Source organism: Ceratotherium simum, chromosome 3 (genome assembly GCF_057802395.1).
Source record: "Ceratotherium simum simum isolate JZ-2026a chromosome 3, ASM5780239v1, whole genome shotgun sequence".
NCBI classification, from domain to species: domain Eukaryota; kingdom Metazoa; phylum Chordata; class Mammalia; order Perissodactyla; family Rhinocerotidae; genus Ceratotherium; species Ceratotherium simum.
This window is the reverse complement of record NC_141902.1, coordinates 14,425,142-14,443,713: the sequence shown is the minus strand read 5'-3', so window position 1 is coordinate 14,443,713 and position 18,572 is coordinate 14,425,142. Positions and strand designations below refer to the sequence as shown.

At 35.1% G+C, this 18,572-nt stretch overlaps 1 protein-coding gene across 2 annotated transcripts in view; it reads left to right on the top strand.

Moving 5' to 3' along the window:
* The window catches only part of SRP54 (signal recognition particle 54), a 39,442-nt gene extending 24,645 nt beyond the window's left edge, over positions 1 to 14,797 (top strand). For both annotated transcript variants that reach the window (XM_004436411.3, XM_004436412.3), the window contains 9 exons: positions 369 to 519; positions 1,596 to 1,744; positions 2,037 to 2,137; positions 2,632 to 2,718; positions 5,806 to 5,879; positions 6,095 to 6,203; positions 9,751 to 9,921; positions 13,024 to 13,119; positions 14,275 to 14,797. In XM_004436411.3, the coding sequence (XP_004436468.1) occupies positions 369 to 519; positions 1,596 to 1,744; positions 2,037 to 2,137; positions 2,632 to 2,718; positions 5,806 to 5,879; positions 6,095 to 6,203; positions 9,751 to 9,921; positions 13,024 to 13,119; positions 14,275 to 14,366 (1,030 nt within the window). In that variant the 3' untranslated portion in view covers positions 14,367 to 14,797. The remainder of the gene's footprint in view (positions 1 to 368; positions 520 to 1,595; positions 1,745 to 2,036; positions 2,138 to 2,631; positions 2,719 to 5,805; positions 5,880 to 6,094; positions 6,204 to 9,750; positions 9,922 to 13,023; positions 13,120 to 14,274) is intronic.
* Positions 14,798 to 18,572: the final 3,775 nt, after the last annotated feature.

Genomic DNA, 18,572 nt, shown 5'->3' with positions numbered 1-18,572 from the left:
TGATCATTATGACTTTCTCTTTTTTTTTTTGTATAATTTTATTTATTTATTTTTCCCCCAAAGCCCCAGTAGATAGTTGCATGTCATAGGTGCACATCCTTCTAGTTGCTGTATGTGGGACGCGGCCTCAGCATGGCCGGACAAGCGGTGCGTCGGTGCGCACCTGGGACCCGAACCCAGGCCGCCAGTAGCGGAGTGCGTGCACCTAACCGCTAAGCCACGGGGCCGGCCCAATTATGACTTTTTCTAGTCATAATGTCTAGTCTAATCTAGAATAGATTGAAGGTACACTAACAGTTTACAAATTATTAGTATTTGGAAGTTTTGCTGTTGTGGTTGTCATTAAACCATTTGTCGTTATTAAATAGCTATACAGAAATGGATCCTGTTATCATTGCCTCGGAAGGAGTGGAGAAATTCAAAAATGAAAATTTTGAAATTATTATTGTTGATACAAGTGGTCGCCATAAACAAGAAGACTCTTTGTTTGAAGAAATGCTTCAAGTTGCTAATGCTATAGTAAGTAGCTTTCAATTTAACATTATAAGGACTTTGGGTAATTTAATTACTAGCCCTGATTGAGTTTTTGATCCATATAAATTATTTTTTGCTTGTAAGACAGATTCCAAGTAATTTAATTCTATTTTTGGCACCTGTGTCTGTATGATAAGGACTGAATCTTCTCTACATTTAATATGAAATTTTCATGAGTAGGTATCAAAAAATATTTCCTTTCTCACTTAATCATCATATTAGGATGTATAAGAAAAAGTAACAAAAAAATAAAGAATTAACCTTTGATACCTGTTGAATTTCCTTTCTGTAAATTATTTAAATTAAATTGGAAACATTTACTTTCGATGAATTTTGAAAGATTTTGAAAATGAAGCATTTAAAAATATCATTTACTATCTCTTTAAAATTGTGATGGAAATAACTTGGGGAGAAGAAGCAGTTTATAGGTAATCTGTAGCAGATATTAAGAACCCATGTTTTGTCATTGGCGTGTTGCCAGTAATTCTTTGGTTAATGGTTAATGCTAATAAATTTCTTTTTAGTTATGCCATTATTTTGACCTAGTTTAGCAGAGCTAAGGGACGTAAGCTCACCTCTGTTTTATTTATTTTGGTTTCAGTACATACTCTTCTACTTTTTGTTTTTCTCTGATTTATTTCTGCTATTCCCTTTGCCTAGAATGTTCCTCCAGATCTTTGCATAACTTTTTCTTCTTTATTCAGACCTCAGCTCAAATGTTACCTCCAGAGAGGCCTTCCCTGACTATGTACCTAAAGAATCCTCCCATGCCTCAAAACTGATACTCTCTACCCCATTTTAATTGTTGTACATCTGTAATGTTTATTTGCCTTTTAGTGTCTGTCTCCTCTGACTAGAATGTAAGTCCCACAAGGACAAGGATTTTCTTATTCATCTCTTGGTCTCAGGACCTAAATGGTGTCTACAACGTAGTACTCCCTCAATAAATATTTAGTGATTGAATGAATAATTACTTATAATATATATTTTTCTACAGTTTCTAATGAGGAAATTTGCTTAAGATCAGTAAAAATATGTGTCTCTCTATTTAAATTTTCTAGCAACCTGATAACATTGTTTATGTGATGGATGCTTCCATTGGGCAGGCTTGTGAAGCTCAGGCTAAGGCTTTTAAAGATAAAGTAGATGTAGCCTCAGTAATAGTGACAAAACTCGATGGCCATGCAAAAGGAGGTGGTGCACTCAGTGCGTAAGTATCATTGGTGCTTTTGTCCTATGCCTTGGTCTTATATGGGGGGGAGTGTGTGTGTATTTATGGATTTCTTATTGATCATTTAAAATATATTCCAATAGTGGACCTAATATGATCTATAAAAGAAGTTTAAATGGAAACAGAATTTTGGAGTCTCTCTGATGTAGTTCTATTTTAACTAGTGGAAAGAAACTTGAGCTATGTACCTTTGTCTGATTAGCTTTGAAATCTGCTAGAAATTTGTTTTCCATTTGGAGGTTATTTTATGTTTTCTTTTTTTTTTTTGCAGAGTTGCTGCCACAAAAAGTCCAATTATTTTCATTGGTACAGGGGAACATATAGATGACTTTGAACCTTTCAAAACACAGCCTTTCATCAGCAAACTTCTTGGTATGTACAGTGGTGGGGATATAGAAAAATCTCCAAGAATTAGCATGGATCTTTAGGACAGATTAGGCTTTTAGTCCTACCCTGTCACTAACTAGTTCAGGAAAATCATTTCCTTCTGTAAAATAGGGATGATGGTTATCTGCTTCCTGTGGTTAGAGTGGTAGAACGAGCTATTAGATGGAAAGTTCTTTGGAAAAGATTTAGAGCACAATACAAAAATGTGTGATTGTAGTAACAGCGGTGGTAGTGGCAGTGAAACTTGCGCAATATCTCCAGGTATTGTAGTTGGAGAGTGTGGAATTTGGCATTTCACCCTGGGCTGGAGTCCCTGCTTTGTCTTAGCCTGTGCAGCTTTGGTTTTCTCACCTGTAAAGTGTAGTAGGAACGCCTGACCTGCCTGTCTCACAGGCTTTTATGTGTGTATGTGTGTATTTTGTATAATGTAAAGCAGGGTATACTCTTAGTTGTTAATTTTTCTTCTTTGGGTCTTCTAGGTATGGGTGACATTGAAGGACTGATAGATAAAGTCAACGAGTTGAAGTTGGATGACAATGAAGCACTTATAGAGAAGTTGAAACATGGTATATGAGAGGCGAAAAGCTTTTGATCTTAGATGTCTTCCCTTGAATTCTTTTTGATAAAGCCACTATTTGTTTTAAATGATAAATGTGTTATTAAAGTCAATTCTTTAAATTTTTATTTTTTTTAATGATTTATATGCAAATCCTTTTAAATCTCAGACATCTGAGCAATTGTAGAATTGAATGTTTTTCTTTCTTTTAATCAAATTGCCTTAAGGTTAAAATTGAGGCTTACATTCGGTTCCTTGAAGTAAAACAGGTTAAAGGTAAATTAGAATGCTCTCTTCTAATCTGTGTTTACTTATGAATTATGTATATACCTAATAAAATATATAAAAAGAAATTTAAAAGAATGAGATTAAATACACACACACACATATTTTTTTCACTCCACATTGAAGACCACTCCTATAGAGAAGTATATCGTTGTGATGAAGACCTCAGCTTCTTAAATCTAACATACCTGAATTTGTACCTGATCTATTTTTATCCATATAACTTTTTCAAATTACTTAACCTCAGTTTCCTTATCTGTAAAAAGTAGATAATACTAAGTATCTTATTCATAGAGTTGTGAAGATGAAATTAGCTGATGTATGTAAAATGTCCAGAATATCAGAAGCATTCAACATATATTATTATTGCCCATTTCTGTTTTTCTCAAAATGGTCTTACTCTTAATTTCCATGGCCACATACTGTCCTGCCTCTTCTTCTCCTCACTCGTCTTGTCAGCTACTGTGTCTTTACCCCTCTCTTAAATGTTGGTGTTTTTCAGGGGTCATTCTAGGCCGTTTTCTTTCTTTGGAGCTTCAAACTCAGATCTTTATGTTTATTAGACTATTCTTGGATGTTTCATAGACACTTCAACATATCCTTATCTTCCCATCCCAACCTCCCACCCCATTGTTATCATCAATGAATGTTAACATCATTTGTCTTGTTGCCAGTCAGAAACTTGGGTGTTGTCATTGACTTTTATCCCTTCCTCACTCTGCCCACCCCTTTTCCCATCAGTCAATTAGTCCTAGTGATTCTACTTCCTAAGTATCTCCATTCCATCCTCTCTCTCCAGCTCCTGCAACCATACAAGTTCATCTCTTGCCTCGATTGTTTATTCTGTCTTTTAACAGCTATTCCAGTTTCTTGGGCTCTTCCCCTTGAATCTATTTTTATACTGCAGCCAAAATGATCTTTAAGAAATGCAAATCTGATCCCGTTACTGCCTTTCTTTAAATCTTTCAGCAGCTTCCCATTACCTTGGAATATTTTTAAATGACTCTACCATTTAGCTCTTATCTTTCGTGTCATGTTTTGACACTGTTCTTAGCATTCCATGTGCCTGTCGTGCTGCATTTCTCTCAGTTTCTCAAATGTACCTGGCCATCTACCACCTCTGGGCCCTTGCTCTTGCTAGTCCCTTTGCCTGTTAGACAGCTATCCCCTCTTCTTCCTACTTCTGCCCTCTTCTCTCCAAGCCAAACTGGCTAACTCTTTCTCCTACTTCAGCTCCTTCCTTAAATGTCCTCCTGCAGGGACATTTTGCGTGATCCCTAGACTAAGTTAGAACCCTCTGCTTCCATGTTTCCATTGCACCCTGTAATTGTTGTATTATTGTATTATTGTAGTGTTATCACAATTACTTGATGTCTGTTTTTCCTGCTTGAAGGTGAAGGTAGGTTTCGTAGCTGTGTTTTTCATCTTTTATGTTCACAGTATCTTGCACAGTTTCTGGCACTGAGTGTGTCTTTAGTAAATATTTGCTGAATGAATGAATCTATCTTTCATTGCCTGCTTCTTTCCCCTGCCTTCCTCTAACTTGAATAGCCCTACCACTACTTCTTCTACCACACTAAAGTAGGTAATATATTCCTAGTCAGTCTGCTTTCTGACTCCTAGGTCTCTCCTTATGTCGCTGCATTTTGCTTCTGCTCCTAACATTCTACTCATTTCTGAGGTCACCATGGGCCTCCTAATTTCCAAATGTGATGATCTTTCTCTTTTTCCTTGGTTCCCAGTATTTAACAGTGTTACCTGCCTTTTCTGTTTTCAAACTCTTCACTTGGGTTCCATGACAGTGGATTTCCTATATTGTCATAGTTTCCGTTGTCACTTCTGAAAAATGGCCAAAGATGTATTTGAGCCTTAACCTTCTTTACCAGTTTAATTCTGCATTTCTAGCCGCCTGCTATATTTCTTTTAAAACATTATAAGGCCACTTCAAATTCAGAATGCCTAAACCCAAATACCTATTCTGTTTATATCTTTTTTTAGGACATAAATAGAAAATGCTTTTTCTCCTTTGTCTTATTCCTTCTCTGTTTTTTTTTCTTTTAATTGAAGTTAATTTACGTATAATGAAATGCTCGGATCCTAAGGATATCATTCCATCAATTTTGACAAACGCGCAGTAACCAGACTCCATCAGGAAACAGAATATTTCCATTACTCTAGAAAGTTTGGTTATTCCCCTTTGGGGTAAATACTTCATATTAGAGGAATCCTAGAGTATGTCCTCTTTTCCCCTACCTGGTTTCTTTGACTCAGCATAATGTGTTTGACATTCACCCATATAGTGGTACTTACCTGTAGCTTGTTCTTTTACTGCTGAGTAGTATTTCATCCACAGTCGATCCATTTTCCAGTTCATGGACAGCTAAGCTGTTTAAGAAACTCCAAATAATCTTCTACAGTGTTGTTGCCATTTTACATTCTCACCAGCAATATATGAGAGTTCTGCTTGCACCGCATCCTCTTTACCTTTTGGTGTTGTCAGGCTTTTTAATTTTAGTCATCCTAGTGGGTATAGTTTGTCTGCTGTGTTTTCAAGTTTCTTGTGTGTTTGTTTCTGTCCTTTCTCTTTGGTAGAAGGTAAGCATCTCTAGGACAGAATCTGTCTGTGTATCTGTATATTCTCTACTGCATGCATCCTGTGACCTTGCACATAGTAACTGCTCAGTGAATATTAATCGATTGGGTATTTGGTAAGTGTGCTTCAAGATGAACCTGTGATTAAGGAAAAGATTAGTTTTATTGAATGGAAATGTACATTCTCTAATATATCTGAATCATTTATGTTGTATTTCAGGTCAGTTTACGTTGCGAGACATGTATGAACAATTTCAAAATATCATGAAAATGGGCCCGTTCAGTCAGATCTTGGTTAGTTATCCTAAAAGGTTTTTTTTCTATCTTCTTTTATTTTTCATTAAAATGTCTAAGAATAGATGCACTTGCTTTAATTATTTTTACTATTTGGGCAAAAATAGATACTTTAAAAACTTAGTGTCATTATTAAAGCCAGTAGTTAAATGTGAACATTCTGAACAGTTAATCGTTAGCTATATTGATTTTATGTTTAAATATGTCTGTTTTAGGGGATGATCCCTGGTTTTGGAACAGATTTTATGAGCAAAGGCAATGAACAGGAGTCAATGGCAAGGCTAAAGAAATTAATGACGATAATGGACAGTATGAATGATCAAGGTAAGATGGCAGATTACTTGACTTGGAGGACAATGTTTTGAGTATCAGCAGGTTAAAAGTTTCACTGTGTTCTCGTGGACAAGATGGGGAATAATTTAGACTGAGGGATTATTGTTAGGTAGATTTGTCGCTGCTTGAAAGCTCTTACTCAAAGGATTGTGATTATTGGATTGACTTTATCATTGAGAGAAATGTCTAGAACAGTGCTTCTCCAAATGAGGTCCATGATAAAAACACTAGTTCCTCATGATGTTGATAGAAATAACTTGAAAGGGGAGTTCTGTAGGCAAATAAATTTGCGGGAATGCTGGGTTAAAAAAACTAATAAGCTTATTTATTCTAAGTCTCCTCAGAGCTCTAATATGCTAATATGAGTTGGGAATCTGTAAGAGGGATAGTTTAAGCAGTGTTTACAAACTTATTGTGCTCTGATGCTTTCAAGGTTTCAGTATTACAGAAGTACACTGCTCTGTCTCTGTAATCCTGTGTTGTCACTACCTCCTATATTTCCAGGTCTGTTATCTGGTCCTTAGTCCATTAGCATTTCTAGTCTCATGACCCCTTTATCTTTCTCCCAGTTTTTTAGCACCCTTTCTGATTCAACCTAGCAAGTGTATGCCAAACATTTATCACCCATTTTTCAGCCTTCTGCTCTGCCACTTGACCTCTGTCCTCATTTACCAAGAAATACAGGCTTTTGGCATAGAATTCCTTCAACCTTTGGCTTTGGCTGACTTAACCTATAAGGTTATGACAGCCACCAACCATTCTTCAAGCTTTTTCAAGGACCTCTCTCCACCAATAAAATCCTTTCCTATATCTCCAGTTTCTCCTTACCTACTGACTTTTTTCGCATCAGCATATAAACATTCTTAAGTTCACATTTTCTGGGCTTTACGTCTCCCTCCTGCTTTTACTCTGTCTCTTTTCAGCTGAGTTTCTTAAAAGAACAGTTTGTATTCTTCTCAAACTACTGCAATCTGACTTCTGTCCCCACCATTACCCTGAAACAGATTATACAGAGATCTCCAGTAACCTTCTGGTCTACTACAGTGGATGCTTTGCAGTCTTTGTCTTACTTCACAATTTTGGATGTTGGTAGTCACCTTTTTTCCTTGGTTTCCATGATGCCATCTCCCCACTTTCACCCTTACCTTTCTTGTTAACTCAGTCTCTTTCTCAGCCCACCTCTTAAGTGAATGTATACTACAGGGGTCTGTCCTCAGTTGGTGTTTCTTCTCATTCTGCTCATTTTCTTCGAATAATTCATCCACATCTGTGCTTTTTCTACTACCTGATTGTTTTTTGTAGTCACTACCTCTTTCCTGAGCTCTAGGAAGAGCTATGAGTTTCGTGTCAACAGCATGTAATTGGGTTATGTTCTTTTCTTTTAATACATTCTGATAATCTCTTTTATCTGATATATTATTGATATATTAGGATTTAGTTCTGCCATTTTATTATTTGTTTCCTCTGATTTTTGTTCTTCTGTTTTCTCTTTCCTATTTTCCTATGGGTTACTTGAACATTACTTAATATTCTATTTTAATGTACCTATAGTGTTTTTTGACTATATCTCTTTGAATAGTTGTCTTAGTGGTTGCTCTAGGTATTACGATATACATACATATTTAACTTACCACAGTCTACTTGTATCAGTATTTTGCTACTTCAAGTGGAATATGGAAACCTTAACATCACCTCAGATTTAGTGAGTTCTACTTCCTAAATATTTCTTGTATCTTCCCGCTTCTCTTCATCCCTATATCCCCTGCATTAGTTCATACACTCATCGTTTCTTACCTGGATTGCTACAGTAGCCTCCTAACATTCCCCTTTCTATTTTTTGACTCCTCTTTTCAATCTGTCTTCCTCACTGCCACAAGAATGGTCTTTCTAAACATAAATAGTTCTGGGATCAAAATCTTTCAGTGGCTCTTTATTGTCATCATGATGAATTCCAAACTCCTAAGCCTGGCACACAAGTTCTGTTATAATCTTGTCCTTACCTACTTTTGCATCCTCTTAAATCTCTCAGCTCTTATCCATGCTTGGTTCCTTCTACGCAAAACTATTTTCATTTATTCTAGGAATTTACATTCTGCTTCCTGGAATGTCCCTTGCTCCTTTCTCTTCTTTACATATCTCATACTTGTCCTTCAGAACTACTCAGTTAAGGAGAAACCACCAGCATGGAGCCTGTCCTGACTTCCTTTTCTCTCTAAATTATGTCTCCCTCTGCTATTTGCTTAATTCCATCATATTGCTTACCATGATGTGCTGTTACTAGCTTATTTTCTTTCTTTCACTCCATTTGAGCTCTTGGAAGGAATACGATACATATTTCCTAAATATTTTGTAGTGAATATGTGGCTTAAAAGCTGTGTTTATGAAATGGATTTAGAGGTTTTAATGGACTGTGAAGTTTATTGTGAGATAATTTGATCTTTATTTGTATTTCATTGGTAATCAAACCTCACCTGGATTTCACTTCACTTCTGGACAATATGCTTAGAGGGCATAGACAAATTAAAAGATGTATTTAGGAAATCAGGTTAATAAATGGGGTTCTAAACCATGTTATAAGAGGAACAGTCAAAAGAATTGGATATTTTTCACCTAGAGAAAATTCCCAGGAGTCATGGTGGCTCTCAAATATTTGAAAGCCTTATTCTTTGTGCCTGGCAAGGAGACATAAGCAAACAGGAACAAGTGCCATGCAAACTTATTTCATTTTTCATTTTAATATGTGAAAAGATTTTCCATAATTACAGGTATAGTAGAATGGCATAGATTGCCTTATTTTAGATAGTGGGTCATCTCTCCTGGGGATATTAAGACTGAGGCTAGATGACCACTTCTTGGGGGATGTTGTAGAGAGATTGCAGACATAATAGAAATTTTGACTAAAGTCCGTCCTGTTCCTGAGATTATATGCAACTAAAGCCAGAAGAAAGGCACCTCATATTCTAAGAGTTATCAAAACACTAGAGGGAATTAACTCCTTCTTTAGGTTACAGAAAGGATTAAAATACTAGTAGTAATTACTTGATTATAGGAAATATAACAATTATTCTGCTGATTATAGATAGAACCTACCTACTTCTGCTTACTTATATGCCTAAATTTATGATTTAAAGGTTAATACTTATTTAGAGCTAAGGTGAGCACTTTTGTTCTTTGAAATATACCTTATACCTCTGGTGTATGCTCTGAGGAGCGGTTGGATATGAGTTATGTAAAAGGTGGACATGGGTTTCAAAGGTTTTCAGAATGTTCTGTTTTACTTAAACTGTAGGATGAGTACATGTGTATTTGTTCTATTGTTTTTATAGCTTATGAATATTATAAATATTCTTTTGAATATATTCCATGTTTAATTTTTAAAAATCATATGGAAACATGGCAGATGATGATAACATTTGTTAAATCTAGTGGTGGTTTGACCATTATATTTGTTTTTCTGTGTGTAAGATATTTGCATATAACTGCTTTGATAATGAATGTTAATTGTATGTAAGTGAAAGTAATTGACCCTTGCCTACAGAACTTGACAGTACCGATGGTGCCAAGGTTTTTAGTAAGCAACCAGGAAGAATCCAAAGAGTAGCAAGAGGATCAGGTGTGTCAACGAGAGATGTTCAAGAACTTTTGACACAATATACCAAGTTTGCACAGATGGTAAAAAAGATGGGAGGTATCAAAGGACTTTTCAAAGGTAAGAAAAAGAGCAAGCTCATCATTAGTTAACACACTGAAAGGGAAGAAAGAAGTTGAGAAACTAAAAATTAAAGCAAGGGAGTACAGCCAGTATTGGAAAATATATTGCTGAATTTCATGTTACATATTCAGGTACTTCCAGGGTTTATAATGTCATTGGTGATTTGTCTGTTTTCAGATTCCAGATAATAAACACTAATAGTTAAAAAAAACATACTTAATGATTTTATTTTTATGAAGATGTAATATATATTAAAGAAAACTTAGAGAATATAAAAAAGTATAAGAAAAACATTCAAAATACACATTACCTTTAGTTGCCAGAGAATCCCTTGGGTCTTATCGCAAATAAAATTTGATACAACTAGTGCTTTCTTCTGATACAGCATGACTATTTTTCCATGTTGTCAAATATTCTTTAAAATATAACTTTTAACTACTGAATGCTATTCCAGTTATGTGGGTATCTTTGTTTAGTGCAGTGCCTCTTCATTGGCTATTTGGGCTGATTCATCTACTTCTATATTGGTATCAGTTCTTGCCTCAGTTTCTGTGCAGTCTTCCATGAAGCCAAGGATTTTGTCTCTTTTGATGAGAAACACAGTAGGTGCTGAATAAATTTTATAATAATTTAATATTTCCAATTTAGTGGTCAAATGATTTTTCAATATATGTTTTTTTAGATTACTATGCAAATTTAACATTTCTTCATACATTTATTGGTTTGAATTTCCTTTATGAATCACCTCTTAGTTTCCTGGTCTGTATGTTCCATTTTTTTCCCCTTATTGCTTTGTAACAACTCTTTAAAATCCTTGGTTTATGTCTGCAAATGTTTTTCAGTTTTTCATTTGCCTTTTATTTTTATTTTTTAATGAACAGAAGTTTTCATTTTTAATATAGTCAAGCCTATTTACCATTTCCTTTGAGTTCTTCTGTGCTCATAAAAGCCTTTCCCGTGTTGATACTATAGTAGTCACCTGTATTTTCTTCTACTTGTTTTGATTTTATTTTTAAGGTTTTTTAATCCCATCTGGAATTTATTTTGCCATGTATTGTATAAAGAAAAAATTGATAATTTTTTTTTTCAAAGAGTTAATTAACTGTCCCAGCCCTCTCTTAAATTTTTTTCTATATTATAAACACTATTAAAGTGAATATATTATTTCAAAAAATATTGATTAGGCAAGTTCCAAAAATGAACAATACCACTGCACAGCTTTCTAAAAAGGATGAATATTTACAGACATTTTTATCACCTTTTGTCTGGGGCACTTTCCTTATTTTCCTTGCTTGCTATATCCTATTTTCTTTTTTGTGACAAAGAAGAAAAGTTAGACAAAAATGTTTAAAATTGGTTGTAATTCCTAACATCACATGCTATTTCAGATAGTGATTAATAAACACATTATGTCAATTTAACATCTTTCTGAAATGACCTGTACTATTCTTTTTTTTTTTTTTTTTTAATTTTTTGGTTTTCTGTTTTTTATTTTATTTTATTTGTTTATTTTTCTGGTGAGGAAGATCAGCCCTGAGCTAACATCCAGGCCAATCCTCCTCTTTTAGCTGAGGAAGACTGGCCCTGGGCTAACATCCATGCCCATCTTCCTCCACTTTATATGGGAAGCGGCCACAGCATGGCCTGACAAGCAGTGCCTCGGTGCACGCCCGGGATCCGAACCCAGGCCACCAGCAGCAGAGCGCGAGCACTTAACCGTTATGCCATGGGGCTGGCCCACCTGTACTATTCTTGATAGAACTGCTGCAGATCCATCAGTCAGATCTTATCTAAACACTGATTACTCAGTAAAGGCACAACCAAGATGAAATGGGCAGTGGGTATGGCACACATCCTTGTCACACCAAACTTACTATTTTTTAGAAGTTTTAAGTCCTCAGAAGCAAACTCTTACAATAAATCACCAATGGATATAGAATGCACATCTTACACATATTTATTAATTATGAAATTTTTCACAGATTTTATCATGTTTTATAAAAACATATCTTCTCCTTCATTCATAGTTTTTTTGTTTTGTTTTGTTTTTATAATTTTATTTATTTTTATTATTTATTTTTCCCCCAAAGCCCCAGTAGATAGTTGTATGTCATAGCTGCACATCCTTCTAGTTGCTGTATGTGGGACGTGGCCTCAGCATGGCCGGAGAAGCGGTGCATTGGTGCACGCTGGGGATCCGAACCCGGGCCGCCAGCAGCGGAGCACGTGCACTCAACCGCTAAGCCACGGGGCCGGCCCTCATTCATAGTTCTTAATTCATATAATTTATTCAGATTAGCCAGCTTTAGCCAGAGAATCAGGGGCAGCTTTGATTTTCATTTTCATAAATGCTCCTGAGAAGTACCAGAGTTAATATTCCTTTGAAATAATTTTGCTGAAGCAACTCTACTTATGCACTGCTGTTGCATTGATGATCTCTTTTGCTTCCTGTCTCTTAAGAGCACAGCAGCTGTTCTCTAAAGGATGCTCTCCTCTCTTTCGTGGGCTGCCTTTTTTACTGTGGAGCTTGGACTAAGTGTGTGGCAAGTCAACTAAGTGTGTGGAAAGTCATTGATAAATGGAGTTGAATTATCTGTCTTTCTGTTCTCTGAAGCCTTTTATTATTTTTAATAGCTTCTTAAATATATACAAATCTTCAGGTTCTCTCAGACTCGTTCTTTCATATTTGTTTACCAGAATCAAGTCTCTTTCCCGATTAACCCATATCTTTAAACTCAGGTTTCTGTTGAGCATTCTCCCATATCACTACTAAACAGCTGTTGTTAAAGCTTACTGTTAATAACCACTGGGTACAGTTTTGCTTTTAGTGGCTCATTCACAGGTATAACTAAAAGTATTAACAAAGATTGTAGCCCTTAAGCAAGTCCCTCAAATGTCCCTTAATATAGAATGTTACTTGTTCTTTCTCAAAAGTATATATATAATTGAGATAAAAGTTAGAAAGGAATATGTACAAATATGTATTAGAGTGATAAAATTATAGGTGGTTTTTTCCCTTTTATTTACTCAATTCCTTAAACTTTCTATGATACCTTGATTATATTACATTCTGTATGGACTCAAAACCTTTTTTTTCAGGTGGTGACATGTCTAAGAATGTGAGCCAGTCGCAGATGGCAAAATTGAATCAACAAATGGCCAAAATGATGGATCCAAGAGTTCTTCATCACATGGGTAAGTACAAAATTGTTGTCAGTTGCTAATACCTAGTTTAATTTATAAGGGTTGAGTTTTAATAAGCCTTCTGTTGTGATATTATGAAAATCTGTTCAAAAGATGTGTGATATGAGGGAAATGGCCATCTGATTTCTAAGTTGAATGGTTGTAGTAGTACTATATAAGCTGAGGTTTTATTCACTCCTCTGCTGCCATCTGTGTGAGTTTTGAGCAAGCTACTTAATCATCTTTTGCTAATGCTTGTTCTGGTGACCTTTTGTCCTAGTGTAGAATGTGGATATTTTCAATGATAAGACTTTGAAATTATATAAAGATTTTGAGGGGACTAGCCCGGTGGTGCAAGCGGTTAAGTGCGCGTGTTCCGCTGCATCAGCCTGGGGTTCACCGGTTCGGATCCCGGGCGCGCACCGATGCACTGCTTGGCAAGCCATGCTGTGGCGGCGTCCCATATAAAGTGGAGGAAGATGGGCACGGATGTTAGCCCAGGGCCAGTCTTCCTCAGCAAAAAAAGAGGAGGATTGGCAGATGTTAGCATAGGGCTGATCTCCTCACAAAAAAAAAACAGATTTTGAAACCCGTTTCCACTTTTACTGTATAACCTATGAAAATTTCCTTAAACTTTCTGAACCTCATTTTCCCCTCCTGTAAAATCACAGATAATATCTCCTCAGGAAATTGTGACAATTAAATGAATTCATATATATGAAAGCATTTAGTACAGTTCTAGGCATATAGTAGATGTTCAATAAATGGTGAATTCTTTTCTTCTGGTAAGTGCTATGAAATAACTCCTCTTCCTCCCCCCAAATTGATTACTATTTACAATAAGACTCTTTTGGACTTCCCAGAAAACAAATTTTTATTTAGATTTATTGACTCCCTACTGTGCAATAGATTCTGTTCTGAGATCTCTTCATGTATTATCTCATTTATTCCTCACAACTTGACAAGGTAGGTTATTCATTCTCTTTTCTAGATGAGGATACTGGTGATAATACAAAATTTTAATTGGTATGTTCTTTAAGGCTGATGACCAACTTGCAGTCAGAACCCAGTATACTTTTTAGAAGTTAAAGTATTTATTAGGCAAAAGTAACAAATGTTTCAAGTTCTACTTAATAATGACCTGATTTTACTCTCCTTTCACTCCAGGTGGTATGGCAGGACTTCAGTCAATGATGAGGCAGTTTCAACAGGGTGCTGCTGGCAATATGAAAGGCATGATGGGATTCAATAATATGTAAAGAAGATGCCTTAATATAAACAGACTCGGTTGATTACATTATTTGCTGAGACCTCAGAGTTTCCCTCCTTTTTGCAAACGGGAAAAAAAAGTATTTTTCTTGCCTGTCTTGCCCTCTTTCTTTCTCTTCAAGAGTCTTTGTTCCCCCCTCCTTTTCTTTTTTCTTCTTTCCTTCTTCTCTCCCTCCCTTTGATATAAGGGAGGAATATACGGTTTTGGTGGAAATCATTACATTTTTGCCTTAGATTTTCTTCTGTTAGTTTTCACTGTTATAACACTTCTTAAGTTAAACAAATCATGATGTAAAATTTTAGTACTTAAAAGTTTTTAATTGTCTCCGAGGCCAAGCATTATATTTGTAAACAGTCCTGGTCAGTAGTTACATGATGTCTCAATAAAAGAGCTGTAAAATAAACTTCAAAGTCATTATAAGTTAAGGGGTTGCTAACTTTCTTTATGGTTTAAAATTATCAGTGTATCACTTTAAAAGGCACACAGAAAAGCCAATAGCTACTTGTCATTTAAAAGTATTCCTAGAGGTATACCATTGATGGGAAATATGGTAGAGTAACTTAACCATTAGTATTAGAAATTTTTGTTTAACTTAGAATAATTAAGATAATTTTGCCATAGACAATCTTAGCTCTGCCATTTAAATTGAAATTGTGAATTTGGTTACAATTGACAATATGATGTTTTATATATAACTTGCATTTTTTTTACCCCATTTTTGAAGCCTTAATGGCAATATTTGATTTTTTTGAAAAGCTAATTTTGTTATATTTCTTACATATCAAAAATCTTCTTGAAGATATTGTTATACTTTGATTATAATAACTAATGTACAGACCTCCTAATGTATAGACCTCCTATTTGCAATGGGATAATTGCAAATAGTAGGCTGTCACTATTACACATTAAAAATAATAAGACCATGACAAGGTTGATCTGGTTGGTTACTTTGGATTGTTGCACAGTTTATTTAGAATAATGGCTTTTAAATAATTTATAGAATTAATTAAAAGTACTAGAATAATTATTATACCTATTCATTATTGACATCATGAAGATCACAGATATGTTGGAGCAGTGTATTTTGAACTAGGATGAACTGATCTTCAGCAAAGGATTGATTTAGTGGGAGAGAGTGAAAGAAATAGCTAGTTTTTATAGTATTAATTTTTTATGACTCAGGTGTTTTAAAAAGATCTTATAAGCCAAAGTGTCTTTAAAAAATAATTACATAAAGAATGCAACTGATTTTCTTGTTTACTTGGGCAAAGATTTTATATCCCACTAAATTATTTTCACCAGCTAAAAACTAGAATATCCCTATAGAACATTGTATACCCTGTAAAAATGACATATCTTGTGTTTTGCAGAAATGTCATTGCAAGGTCCAGGTATAGAAATTTGACAATAGAGAAAATATTGTTCTCCAAATTAGTTTCTAATTAAATTGATGCATACCACCTTTTCTGGGCATGCATTTTTGTGATTTCTATCCTCAGGGTACCACTTGTGCATTTTGACCAAAAAAGAAAGTGAGACACCTGGCCAGACTTTATGGCTTCAGGCATTGTTTTAAGTATTTTTGTGTCTGATGCAAATTATATTTTTCAGAAGCAAAAATAACAATGGCAGAGGACAACTAAAGGTCCAGAACACCTAGTTCAGCTTCCGTTTCTCCTTGCTCTTACGTAAAATGAGGGAATTGGAGATGCTGTCTAAAATTCTGATTCCATTAATTCCTCAACCTGGCATCTTTAGTTACAAAAGCTATCCTTCAGTTCTCACAGTTTTTATCAAGGTACTGCTTTTTGACAGCATAAGTACTATATACTAAAATCAAATCCTTTAATAATTTGAACAGATTTCCTTTTATTTTCACTGTTGTTAAAATTGGTTCCTTAGCTTTTTGTTATCTGTTATATTCCCAACTTAGACCACTAGCTAGATCTAATATTGTACAACATTGGATTCTTCCTGAATTTTATTATGTTACTTAAATATGTACAAACATAAAACTAGGTATAATTCCTTAGGCTTACAATGCTTATGTAATTAGAAAACAAAAACAAACTCAGAAATTAATTATCAACAAACTACAATACCAAGAAAGGGCAAATCAACAATTTAATGTGATGGATATCAATGTTCTCCAGGAAGTATCATATTTACTGGCATATAAGATATAAGGTGTACGTATACACAATGCATTGCAATTTTATGGAGGAGGTTTTTGGAAAAAATTAAGTACTTTTCATCATGTAGTAAGAGTGATTTTAAAGTGTGTTACATAAACCATTATTTTGTTCAAATAATTATAGTACCTTATAATGTGAGATGTGCTAAGTTCTGATATGCAGCAATATTTACTAACCTTGAATAGACGTATACTGTCACATACCTAAAAGGGAATGTAATATTATCAATAAATACTGATACAGAGAAGACAACAAAACCAGGAAATTTACTATGGCTAAAGTCTCATCATGCATAGTAATGTAGGTAAAATTACTATAATATGAATACCTTATGTCAGTGAATGTAGGGTGTCTAAAAAGTAAATCATAATATAAAATAAAGTTGAATGGATTTCTTTTACAGGTAGCTCTAGTGCCTATAAACAAATATTTCAGTAAAAAATGGAACAGTGTTTAAAACAAACGTGAAAGAATTTCAACTAGATGCTTGTGTATGCAGTAAAAGCAAGTATTTTACTATTTGAATACAGAGAGCAACCAGGGAATTTGAATAAGCTCTAATAAAAACTATGTCAGTGAGAACCATGGCTCAATAACAAGTAAATGTAAGTAAATTTTAGTCTTCCTTAAAACTTAATAATTATTAATAAAGCCAAGTAAGTAATCATATCCAAAACTGGAAAGCTGTCATCACAGCTCAAATCTAGATGATTTTGTTCATTGCTGGCATTCACTGGATTAGACACTGAGTCATCTTCAAAGTTCTGCTCTAAATTCCAGTCACCACGTTCTGAACATTAAACTATCAAGGTTGAACCTAATACCTGTTTTGGTTTTGAGCCATAAGTTACAGGAACGATGAATTTACATCTCAGATGTTGGGGGATTAATGTGAATTTTACTGCTAGATCAGTTATGTAGTCTGTGGCTCGTTATTTTTGTCAAGTAGTTAACTGAGGTGATGTGAAACTTTGCCGTTAGGGGTAGGTAACAATTTACTTGTGCTCAGTGTTGAGTACTCTAGGCCCGATCCCTCTCGGCTGACCTCTTCTCTGTAATACGAGCATATTGAGTAGAAGGTAATTTTTGGGTACTTGTAAAGTGAAAATATACCTTGTAAGCTGGTAATTATGGCACATTTCCTTTGATAATATTAATGTGCCACACAAGTTCTTTTGACTTTTGCATGCCTATGCTATTCTTTCATTACTTTTCTCTCTCTTCATTTGAAAACATCATTTGAAGAGCATGTTATATCTTTTAGCTTCACTTAGCTTTAAAAGTTTCTCTCATTAGCCTAAAATAATGCACTTCTCAGTACCAGTTGGATCATAAATGGAAAAACAGTCAAGAAGTTGCACAGCAGTAGCTGCTTATAAAAGGAATAATTCAGATGAGCCTGACACTAAGAAAATCCCCTACCTGGGGCCTGAGATTCCTGTGACACAGCTGCATAAAGGCTTTTCTTTCTTATGGGAAGTGAAAGGAAGCAATATCCTGTGACTGTGGTCTCTTGTTCTTTTTTTTTTTTTTTTTTTTGGTGAGGAAGATCGGCCCTGAGCTAACATCCGACACCAATCTTCCTCTTTTTTCTTGAGAAGGAGTGGCTCTGAGCCAACATCTGTGCTGATCTTCCTCTATTTTGTATGTGGGTTGCCCCCACAGCATGGCTTGATGAGTGGTGTGTAGGTCTGCACCGGGGATCTGAACCTGTGAACTCCAGGCCGTGGAAGTGGAGTGTGTGAACTTAACCACTATGCCACTGGGCTGGCCTCAGTGGTCTCTTTTTTGTTTATACCAAAGTTTTGTGAGCCTCTTTCCAGAAAAAGGTCCTATATCTGCATCAAGTGAGGAGAACATGTAATGTGTGCATATCTGCATGATTTAGGAATCATGCTTGCTTGCTTTTTATGATTTTATTATAGAATGAGGGAAATGTGCTCCTCACTGACCCAAAAGAGGTAAGAGTTGTTATTGGTTATATTCATGGGCCTGTAATT